At 42.7% G+C, this 12,253-nt stretch overlaps 1 protein-coding gene across 1 annotated transcript in view; it reads left to right on the top strand.

The window, feature by feature from the left end:
* GLIS1 (GLIS family zinc finger 1) overlaps positions 1-12,253 on the top strand; it is a 207,053-nt gene that overhangs the window by 176,700 nt on the left and 18,100 nt on the right. The window contains exon 7 of the mRNA XM_086617543.1: positions 3,810-3,960. Coding sequence (XP_086473669.1) covers positions 3,810-3,960 — 151 coding nt within the window. The remainder of the gene's footprint in view (positions 1-3,809; positions 3,961-12,253) is intronic.

The following is a 12,253-nucleotide window of genomic DNA, read 5'->3' as shown; positions in this document are numbered from 1 at the left end:
CACGGTGGTCCTGGCTGGAGAAAGGTCTGTCCCTCTGAAGGAAGTAAAGTTAACGTTCTTTTGGAGTGCCCTTGTTTTGCACTGTGTAAGAGAATTAACTTTTAACTTTAAATAAGCACCAGTTTGGTTCTCAATGACTCAACAGAAATGACTAATGACTCATTGCAGACTCACATGGAATCTCATAGTAAATCCCATCTTCCATTGTGTTTGCCATGGGGCCCTCCAAGTACTCCTAATTACAGGCAGACTCCCTGTGAAGTGAACAACGGGGCCAATTCTTTGGCTACATTTGCTCGTGTTTTGGCTTTCTCACTATCTGGAAGCTTCAGGGCGGACACAGCCCTCATGCAAATCATAGGCTGTGCAGTCTCAGAGCCTCAGCTCCAGGCTCGCAGGACACTCAGGAGCACACGTGTGACACCAGAGCAGCCTTGCGGCTCCCCCACTCCTCCCGCCAGCCCTGCGTCTCAGGGATACACGCCGAACACATCAGGGCTCCGGGGTTAGTCTCAATTCCTTAGGAAGCAAGGCTCATGTAGTTACTTTGCTCGCCTCGCTGCCCACATGTGTGTCAGTCCCCTTCCCCACGATATTTTTTCAAATCCATTAGCCGAGCTCAACCACATTTAACAAACGCCTCGGAGATAATTGCGTTCTGACAAGTTTCATGAATACTGGCAGCTGGATACCAGAGAGTGGCACCCAAAATTAGTGTTCCCGCTGCGGGAGAGGCAGGCAGGGCACAGCTGTGACACATGCTGCTTGGCAGCAGGCAGCACACGTGTAGTGCCACATTTGTCCAAGTGTCAGAGAGGACATGAGGACAGCTGGGCTTACCCTGACGTGCTTCAGCCAATGCCGCGGCGGGCTGCTGCCGATCCAGCAGTGCCGTGGTGAGGGGATGTCGGGGCGAGGGGAGCCAGTGGCTCCTGGGCTGAGGCAGCACAAGCTGCGGTGTGGCAGTGGGGTGCAGGCACGTGAGGACGAGAGATGCCATGCGTCAAACTGAGCGTGAGTGAGGGCATTGTGGTAAATAAAGATACAGGAAGAGGAAAACTCACTGATGAGCACATGCATGCTCCAAGTAGAGGCCTTTTCCAGAGAAGGTGTGATCAGTAGGCCAAACGATGGATAAACTCAGGGTAGATGGAAGAAGACCTACTTTAACTAGGAGAGGAGGTTCAAAGCTAGACAGTTAGTGAAGCCCGAGTGGGCAATGGGTGTCCACCCTAGTAGTTCCACAGATGGGCAAACTCCTCTGCATAGTGGTTGAGTATGACAGAAACTTGCGTGACATGGATTCTGGTTTCATTTGGTTTTCTAATGGGGTGGGGTTGAGTGCATGGAATCCTGCAGGACTTGGCTCCTGGACATATGGATGTGTGGGGTGTTTGTTTTAACATTTTCTTGCTTCTCTAGAGGGGTATGCTGATTGTAGGTACTCTGCTACTCTGTCTTTCTCATCTGCCTCAAACAAAGAATTGAAACTGTCATCAGTAGCTGAGATGTAAGGAAGGAGCCAAGAGAGACTTCTTAAACATTCAAGAACTGTTCTGGGATCATAAGATAAAGCATTTGAGTGTGTTTACTGGCCACCACACTGCTAAAACTGCCTTTTGAGGGTTTTTGAGCTTTTTGGGTGAGTTATTGACAGGGGCCAGTAATGGTCCGCTAGCCTTAGAGAGCATAAACATCTCTTTTTAGGTTCTGCAGTTTTCTCCAGGCTGTGCTGCCAACATACCTGAACTGCGTGTTGTAGGAAATACAGCTGAAGTGTGAAATGACACTGTACAGTCAAGGTCAAACTGGTATTTGGCTCATCTTCCAAGCCTGATAATGAATGTATGAACAGTAAACACTTGGGGCAAGTAGAAACTATTGTATTATGAAATGGACTGAAGCCACTGGTAGAAAGATGACACGTTCACAATGTAGCATCCTAGCTACTGACTTACTGTTATCAGAAGAGGCTTTGACAAATAAATCCTAGCATCACCTGGGAACATCTGACTTCTTAAAGCCCCTTCTGTCTGGCTTTCAGTGTAGAAAGCAAGTTGGTTTCTCTGGCTGGTTGACAAATGTTCTGTCTAACGGGAGACAGAGATGATGTGGTTCCTTTTTTTTGCTTTAGATCTGTCAACAGCTGAGGAGTCATTGTTCATGAGAGATTTTTGACTCATCTGAAGTCCCTGACAAAGGTGGCTGGAATCTTGCCGTAGTGGTTCTGCTCTTCAGTCACACAGAAACAGATGCTGACATTCAGCCGTTGCTTTTCCAGCCAGAGGGCTGTCACACGTTCCCCACGGCTCCAGATTTTCATGTTGCCTTCTGCTTGTTCCATGTCACTGAGTGGCTTTGGGAGGAGTGCCATCCAGAGCCCCGTCAGTGACACGGGACACGGCCAAGCGTAGCTGACACACAGCTGTCTTCTTGAATCTGTAGCTCTGCACACAATGAGTGGGAGAGGAAAGACAAATGCTACAGGAGGAGAGAAGGCAAAGAAACCAGGCCTCAGAGGGGGTGGGGGGTCTTCTGTGCTGTATAGCTGGACACTGTGGGACCTGGCCAACTTTGTTTGCTCCCTGCAGCCTTCAGAATACAACGTGAGTGGCTGCTCTCGTCCTCCTCTGTGTGCAGGTTCCCTGGGAGGCACGCCCTGGTGGGCCAAAACTCTGGGAGATGTGTTGTAGGCAAACTTTAAGAAAGAGGAGGAGAATGGCAGAGAAACTGAGAAAAGAAGGACTAGGCTTTTCCAAGAATTGCATTTACTAGCAGCCAGACCTTTTCTCCCCCTGCCCTAGGGTGGCATTAGCAAAGAGCATTTGTAACTCCAGGCAGCAGCACTTGCATGACCTTCCCTCCTTACAGAGACCTGCCCCCAGTGCAGCCTTCGCACCAAAAGTCAGCATCAAGGCCCTGAGCCCCAGAGAGCCTGGACTGGCTTAGTGCATGGCTTGCTCTTCAGAAGGGAGACTAAAAGAAAAAACTTAATCCCAACATCTTAATCCAAGAGTCCTGGACAAAGCTTCCTCAACAAAGCATGTGCTTGAGGGCATGATAGACACTTGGCTATTGGTCCCTGGCTGCCATGGTAGAGAATAGTAGCCAGAGTCCCCCTAAAAATGGAACATCCACACTCCTTCAGTACCTCTGTGTACCAGTAACCCTTTTGTTTTCATGGTCTCATTAAAAATTTATCCTAACTCCTCTTTGCATTTAATTTATTGGAGTTTCATTTGTATCAAGATGTGATATTTTTAAATGGTCCGGGATGTCCAGCAGTATAGTGATTGAAAGTCAAAGTCAAAGTTTGAAATGAACAACAAAAACCCGCCAGGTCCGGGTCCTCTTTATGCAAACACAGTGCTCCGCGTTCAGTGCCCAGTGCGATGTCGGTAAGGTATCCCGTACCGCTGTGCTGTCAGTGTGAGCTCCGTCGTGCTGCGAGCCACCGAGCACTGCGGGATCTCACTCAGGAGTATGGCAAAGGCAGGGTGAGGGTCCTGCCAAGTCCTGCTAGCTGTTACGAGGAGGAAGAAATGGACCACCTGAGAGGGATGGAGGGGAGACACGTGTGTCAAAATACCTTGGTACAGCTTTGAGTGCTGTTCCAGACACAGTGGAGTTCACGGACATAATGGGGCTCTGAGTAGGTGTGACCTTGCCCAGCAGAAGTGGGCTGCGGGCTGCTGTGTGTTTGTGTCTCGGGGCTGGGTGGGGGAGTAGGGAAGAAGTTGGGGACTCTCAAGGACTTACTTGGATACTTCCTTGATTATTTTGTTTTGCAAAATGATGTGTGTTCACAGGCATGTACAGCAGTTCCAGCGCTAACCATAATGGCCCCTCGCCAGGTATATTGCCGCCTCCTCATGACGTCCCTTCAAGACACCATCCACTCGACTCTACCCTTTCCAGTCCACATCACCACCAGTCACCGTTGGAGAGTGCCAGGGAAGGGTATGTATGTGAAACGTGCTTGACCTCTGTCTGGCATGATAACAAATAATGAATCGTGTATTTTACTTTGCATGGATGCTGTTCAATTGAAAAACACTGGCCCAAACTAAGCAATTTTGTTTGGTTTAGAATCATAGAATAATTTAGTTTTGAAGGGACCTCAGAAGGTCATGTCATCCATCTCCTGTGCAAACCAGGACAAACTTTGACGTTACTATCAGGTTGCTCAGAGCCTTGCCCTTGTCTTCAACGAAACACACTGAGATTTTTTTTCTTCACAGCATGCAATTGCATTTAGATTTTTTTTTTTTTTTTAATTCTTCCTTGATGACTTCTTGTAGGTCTGGATAAGTGCAGAGAACTTTTATTAGCTAAAACAGAAATCTCTCAAAGAGTAAAACTCCAAACTATGACTCAGGAATAAGGCAGTGCTTGCCTTAGTAAGACTTCTAGTGTCAGAGTGGCAGGCTTTCTCACTTCCTTGCTCTCTGATAACATTTTCTGTACGACATCTCTCAGCACCAGGCATTAAGCAGTAAGATCCTAATCAGGGAAGCGCATATTATCACACTGATTGTATAGATTGCATTGCTACAGCATGGATTGCATTGCTTTGCTACAGTGTCTGATATTTCTAAAGCAATTTGCTCAAGGATCTCATAACACCTTCTCGACAGTAAAGAATCTCTGTAAGCCACAAAATTCTGCTCTCATCTTTTTGCTCAGATCTTTTTTGGTGTCTAGACTCATGCAAATCAAACATCAAACTTGTAGTTCTTCTTCTGAGCACTTTGGACAGGGAGGGGACTCTTGATTTTGTTTTATGGTTGGGAACTTGGGATACAGAGAGATTAAGCGATTTTTTTATGTTGGGGTTCTTTGGCAAATATAGAAATTGAACATAGAGTTTTTTCATCCTAGACCAGTGACTGACCCATCCCTTCTTTTATATGGGGCAAGGAAAGCCCAGAAAGTTTTTAATTGTATGCTTTAAGCAAAGGGCAGAAGGTATGTGGCATGGAAAGGGCACAGTAAGGAAAATCATACCTGGAGCAGTTGAAGAATAATCTGATTGAGGAAAATCAATTAGGAACAAATTACTCTATTTTTTTCTTAATTTGGGGGATGAATGCTGTAGCAAGCTTAGCTTCTATACGCAGTTCCTCCTGCAGCCATCTCTTCTGACTGATGCCACTAGAAAGTACCAGTCCCCCTCTCAATGCGTGATGCCTATCTGCCCATCATAGGAATATCCCTGTCACATAAGATGCCTGTGCCCAGTCCTTCCCTGCCCTGCCATCCACATTCCCAACCTTGTATTTCCTACTGGACAGTCCCAAATTAAGGTAAATCTTTCCTTGCAGAATGGGGCTACTTGAGCCTGGGGGAGTAGGATCTCTTCCTCTCACTGCTGCCCGGTGCACTGCTCAGCTGTTTCCTCTTTGAGTTGGTTCTAGGATGGGCTTCCTAGGGGAGTTAAGGCAAAAAATCCCAACCAAGAATGAAATAAACTAAGGATATACTATGGGAAGGATTTAACAGGTTGTCAGTAAGGTGAATTTGTTTCTAAGGCATTTCACATTTTGATACTGTTAATAAAAAATGAAAGCAAAGACTTGACCAGAATGAGGACAACAGGCAGTCTTCCAGTTTGAGGGGTCTGAAGCTCCCGGATGAATTCTCCTTGCTGCCCTTCATGTCTCCATTCCAGAGTACAGCACTTTTCAGCAGAAACACTGTGCTAAGTGAACTGAGTTTCTCACTGAGCAACTTCCACAGACATTGTGATCCTTTGCCTAGGCCGAAGTTGACATCAGAATTGTCTCTGCTGTCTTCAGTTCTAGTGGAACAGGCATTCTTTCTCAGAGGAGACAACAGTGCTGATGTGTTATCTCAGTGCTTATGTACATAAGTAATGTAAAGTCTTTGCAGAAACACCATAGTTAGTATCTTACGACAAAATGTCAGAGTGAGATGATAACAGATTTCTAACCATGAACCAAACATCAGGAAATGGAGAGTGACATGTATTTTTTAATAGTTATTTTAAAACAAGGTATCTAGTTTCATGACATAATTACTTGGAATTTTTCAGCATCTCAAATACCATTTTCTAAACTCAAAACAATCCGTATTCAGCACTGTCATACCCAGTCCAAGATCCTTTTGCTGTATTTTAATTGTTTATGCTTACATTGTTAATGACTGCTGAAATAAAGCCCACACATGACATTTTAATTGCAAGTGCAGAAGCTTAGTGTGATCTAATAGTCCTTGAATTTAATTTAGCAGAGTTTTGTTTAAAGCATTCATCCATTTAACTGGGCAAAATCACTTAATAATCTAATGCTTGGAGCCCCTGAATGATAGAACTGTTACACCTTTGCCACTTCATTGCAGTATGCCATTACTCATGTGAAATATAAATGGTTTACAATAGGAAAGAAACACCTAACACTACCTTCTTCATATTGACTGCTCCAGCTTTCTGGCACACGTGAAATGTTTTGCCTCATTTGTCAGCTGTCTCAGCATTCATGTTTAAGTAAATGTGAAGAATTTCTATGCTGTGAATCATTATGATGACAAGGCTGGATTGCATAGTTTCAGCCTGTGGAATGAACCAAATGATTACTATCAAGAAATCTAATTACTGAGTCATCAAATATGCAAGATGCCAAAAACTACATGAGGTGGAGTACAAATAGTCTACTCAAGTTTGACATAAGATTCAGAATTTGATGTAAAGGCTTTTTCTTTTTTTTTTTTTTTAAAGCCCTATGTTACACCATCCTTTGCCAAAGTCAATACCAAGTGCAGCAGTCAATTTTCCCAAATGGTTTGCTAAGACATTTAAATAGTTTGACAAAATTATCTAATTCACTTGAAAATGTTCTAAGAGAATCTGACTTCATTACCAAATGTATTTATACTGGCTTTACACAATATGGAGACTATTTCTTCAAATTCTGGTACAAAGTATATGCTAGACCAAAAAATCTTACTTATATTGATATTAATTAAACTGAAAGTGTGTGGCTGAGAAATATTTTGGCATCCAGAATGTGGGCTTGTCATGATCCAGGTTTAAATATGTATTTATTTATTTCAGGTAGCAAAGGTTTATTTTAGAATAGGCCATGTATTATGTCTACCTCGGTTTCATTTTGCCCATTGCAAAAATATTCTATTTTGATTTGTAGCAGGATGAAGAGTGGAAAAGCAGCTCTTAGCATTAAATCTTAGGTGGATGTTGCACTTGGCTTTCTTTCTACTGTTGTTTTAGCTGTTACTATCTAAGTAATCTAAAAATGTACTTAGTTTCATTTGCAAAGTATCTCTGTAAATTCCAGTTTAAAATATTTAGTGTGATAAATTACCAGCTTAAATGAAACTGATATGACTAAAGTTAAGTGAGTTTGAGTGGTGGCACCAAGTTAGGGATTTGCACCAATTTAGCTTAATGACCTAACAAGGTCACTTTGTAGGACCTGAACACGGTCCCTCTATGTGTGACTGTGAGGCCCTCTGTCACTTGTGTCGCCCGTAACAAACAGCACTTATGCTCTCAAAAGAAGCCGAGGTACTGACAAATAATAACTTTACTGGGAAGGCGATGTGTCTCCGAGGGAAAGGAAAGTGGAACTATTTTTTTATATTCCTGTGGTAACTTAGGTCATTTCAGCTCTGTAAACACAACAGTAAATGAAGAACTAGCGGGATTAAGACATGTGTGATGTCCATAGGTGATGATTAATGAGAACTCTGAATCCAGTCTTGTGAGCCTTTAATATAAAAGATTAAGTAATCAAGGTTAGAGGAAAGAGCTTACATGACTCTTTTGCCCAGGCTTCTCACCAGCTAACTGCAACCAGTTCAAACCATGTTCCAGACCGCCCTGAAAAGCCACTTCCCCATACAAAATCACAAGAAATCGTACTTAAAAACAATCAAGTGAAAAGAGACATTTTAATCAGGCTGCTTAAACGTCAGGATTTCTGTTTGCTTGCTTCTTAGCACCTGTTAATTCAAATACCACAGAAATACTTAAATGTAAAGAGATCTCTGTTAAAAATTTAGTCCTTCATTTCTCTTTACGTAAAGTAGCACAACATACACAGAGCCTCCCTTCTTGCTCAACCAGGAAACACCAGATGTGAAATTCCTGATATGTTTAAGGTTGAAAACAAATATGCAGGATAAAGTCTTGTGTGTTAGATTTTTATTTGTACTACTACCATGTTACACTTTGGCAATAAGAGACTGTAAGTCAGCTCCTACCCACATTTCAGCCATTACCTACGTTGCCAAGATCCTGTCAGGTGCCTCCATTTCAAAGAAGAACCTGGCTCGGCCTCCCTGCCTGTTCTCGGTGAGCTGCGGAGCTGGGAGAAAGCGCCCTCCAACATCTCCACATCTCTGCTCTGTGGGATCGGTTTTGGCTTCGGCTTTACTGGTAGATGATGATGGCATACAAAAGGTTTGGTGGGTGTTTGCTTATCAGATGGGACCAGACTCTAATTGTTTCACTGTTGTTTGCAAGCAGCTAGTTTTCTATAGCGTGACTGTTTCTGGGATAAGATTTAAGAAATTGCCCCAAAACCAGTAAAAGAAATGGGGGAGATTCTTCTCAAGAGATTCTGCTGTCTCCTTAACTGCCAGAATCCATGGCCAGATAGGAGAATACATTTGTGTACCTAATTCTCATTACTTTCAGAGACAATTAGGTGTCTGTCTACTTATGTCTAAATTTTATTCATCAATAAGTTTGTCGGCTCGCATAAATAAATTGACTAGGAACCGGCATCTTGCTAAATCTTTGTAGGAAACAAGCTTTTACTCTCTAGAAGTACTCTGGAGAATTAAATACCTACCCACAGTTTTTGTAACAGTTCCTAGGACCAAGGAGATACATCATTCATTCATTGTGGATTCCACTGGAGAATACTGTTCATTTATAATAGAATACACAAGTCAGTGTTTGAGTCTTTCTTTCAAAAGCACTAAAACCAATAACAAGAAACAGATATCTCTGACAGCTGAAAACATTTTCAGTTCAGGAACCCAAGAACCCATCATCATTTATCTCATTGTTATGGATCTGAGCACGCAAAAGGGGCATCGGTACATCTGTCCAAAGAAAGAACAATGTACAGGTGCGGAGCTGAGGTTCATGTAACAAAGAAAATCAGTAATTAAAAGCATCTGGTTTCAAATCCCAAGTTATTTATCTCATTGTAGAAAATGTGATTAGAATTCATTTATAATCATGTCCAGATAGGCTTATACAGTTTTTTCCCTGCTTAAAGCAAAATTACCATGAGCGTAGGCTTAGTTCAACAACACGTAGTTGAGAATAACTTTGTGCTTGATGATGGGGTACAATATTGTTTGGCCATCAGCAGAAATAGGTGGGCATGTATTTCATTTGTGTTTCTAAAAGAGCTGGGTTGGCATTCATGAGAGAGCCTTCATCAGTGCATCTCAAAGTAAGCGTTACGTTGCCTGCCCAGAAGAGACGCTGAAAGCAAAACTATCTTAGAGCAAGAAATGAGAGAGTTACAGGAGAAGGTGAGAGGTTAAAGGAGCTGGTCAGAGTAACTCATGAACCATTCAAGATGGATTCAACCACAGCCCTTCTGCACTATATTAATGATTTTAGGCATTACTGGTTTTATCTGTAGTTAAATTTACCCTTAACATCTGTAAAGCTGATTTTTCTTTAATTATTTTATTTTGCTTTTTAAGTGAAACTTCTGCAGTTACATGTAAACCATATACACCAAACACAATAATGTATCAGGGTATAACAAATGATTCAGTTATCGTAACATCTCCCACTATTTGGTATGGTGCCTTTTATCATAGAATCATAGAATCATAGAATGGTTAGGGCTGGAAGGGACCTTCAAAGGTCATCTAGTCCAACCCCCCTGCAAGGAACAGGGATATCTCCAACTAGATCAGGTTGCTCAGGGCCTTGTCCAACCTGGCCTTGAACGTCTCCAGGGATGGAGCATCCACCACCTCTCTGGGCAACCTGTTCCAGTGTTCTACCACTCTCATAGTAAAAAATTTTTTCCTAATATCCAACCTGAACCTACCTCCCTCTATTTTAAAACCATTACCCCTTGTCCTATCATAACTGGCCCTCCTGAACAGCCTCTCCCCATCTTTCCTGTAGGCCCCCTTGAGGTACTGGAAGACCGCTATAAGGTCACCCCGGAGCCTCCTCTTCTCCAGGCTGAACAGCCCCAACTCTTTCAGCCTGTCCTCATAGGAAAGGTGCTCCAGCCCTCTTATCATCTTCGTGGCCCTCCTCTGGACCCTCTCCAACTGGTCCATGTCCTTCTTATGTTGGGGACTCCAGAACTGGACGCAGTACTCCAAGTGAGGTCTCACGAGGGCAGAGTAGAGGGCTGTAAACTTGAAGAAAGAAGGCACCATCTACCTGTGCAGAATCTACCTGCACCTGGAAGCATCTTGCTTGCCAGAAAATTGTGACCTTAAATGACTAAAATAAGATAGATCAGTCATGCATGCAGTGCATTCTGGATAATACTGAGTAGACCGTATCTGTGTATGATTGCATGTCTTTGTAATTGATTTCCTGGCAATCACTTGAATCTGAGGCACTGCTCTTTATTTAAATATGTTTTGATATTTCTTTGACCACATTAATCAGGATTTTTTTACTTCTGAAATATATTTTCCTGGTAGATTGTTACCAAGAATAAGTTTTCAAGTTTTCCTTACGTGTAGCGGTTTCCACTGTAGTGATTCATCAGCTTCATTTCAAAGGAGATTATTGAACAAACCTTTATAAATAAAGATATCTTTTAGATTGGCACAGTTCCCATAATGATCACTATGATTAAACGCTCTGCAGAAATTGCACATATCGGATCAGAACAATTGTAGAGATACTCATTTAATATGGAAAAAAAATGTGTTTAGGTGTATTTGTGAGTTTGTGTAGGTAATGAAATGCATTACAAAGTACTGAGTTATGTTTTCACCCAGCTGAGACTTGCATGTGTATTTGTTAGATAAGTTTGTGAGTATTTCAGTAAGTCACTCTGCACCTGAAGAGAAGGCCCACATAGAAAGCCTTTGAGAGCACCAGGAAAGGACTCCTTTGGCTCCTGTGTAATTTTTAACCTGAAGCTGTTTTCGTATCACAGTTGATTGGTATTGTTAAGAATATTCTAAAGCAATTAAATGACCTGAGACTCTTCAGTCACATTAAAGGTCCCATGGATAGTGTTCTCCATAATGTTTGTGAAGCTCCTCTACTCCTCATAGCTAACTAGCTCCTGCACTCATTGCACAGGCAGGTGTTGACACTGCTCAGAGTGTGGGTGTGACGATGCAGAATGGGATTAAAGTCATCCAAGGCAGTATTCTGAATGAAGAATACTATCTTGCACTTATCTCGAAGACAGGAAAAGGCTGACATTATGTCAGTCCTACTTTAAAGATGTCACACACAGCGCTATGTCACAGTAGTCGCAGTAGTAGCAGAGTCGGGAACAGCACCCGAGTCTCTGACCAGCAGCCAGTACTCGACCTGGCTGCGAGCACAGCAAAAAAACAGAAAAACAGAACCACAGTGTCGTATCCTGCAGTCACCGAGCAGGGACTGAGCCCTTGTAAGAAGGGCCGTGTGTCACAGCCCAGTAACTTGTTTGCTCATTGTTTGTAGAAAAGGGTAATAAAATGCAATGGTGCCCAGCAAGGTGATCTGGAATGATGGATTTATTATATATCAGGCAGAGGGGGAGAAGAGGAGAAAGGAAGAAAAAGGGGAGAAGGAATAGATTCCTTACATTCCAGAAACATAGCCAGAGGCACCTGGCAGTGATTAGTGCAAAGGTTCACCAAACTTCAGATAGAGTCCGTCTTAAAAAAAAATAAAGTAAAAAAAAAAAGTGAACGGTATAACTGTTTCCTGAGCATGTGCTGACAGAAATTCCCGTAGGGCGAGACCCAGAACAGAAACACGTGGCAAGAGATTGGGCGCTATCCAGAGACCAGATTAGCAGAGCTTTACACATCATTTTTAATATTATGGGAAGAGATGAAAATCAGTGTTAACTTTTTTTTCCATTAAAAAAAAAATCTCTTGGTCCTGGAACTGAATTGGACTTTCTCACAATATAAGTAACTATAATGCCTGGGGGAGAGATTTTATGAATGAAATGGTTGGCATGCAGGATTTTATGGTAGAACGTGATTTCGTGGAAAATCTCAGTTTTTGTAACTCACTGCAGTACTGTGCGAGTCACTTAAG

The sequence above is a fragment of the Tauraco erythrolophus genome, chromosome 10 (genome assembly GCF_009769465.1).
Source record: "Tauraco erythrolophus isolate bTauEry1 chromosome 10, bTauEry1.pri, whole genome shotgun sequence".
Lineage (NCBI taxonomy): Eukaryota > Metazoa > Chordata > Aves > Musophagiformes > Musophagidae > Tauraco > Tauraco erythrolophus.
The sequence above is the reverse complement of the archived record's forward strand: the minus strand, read 5'-3'. Positions and strand labels throughout refer to the sequence as shown.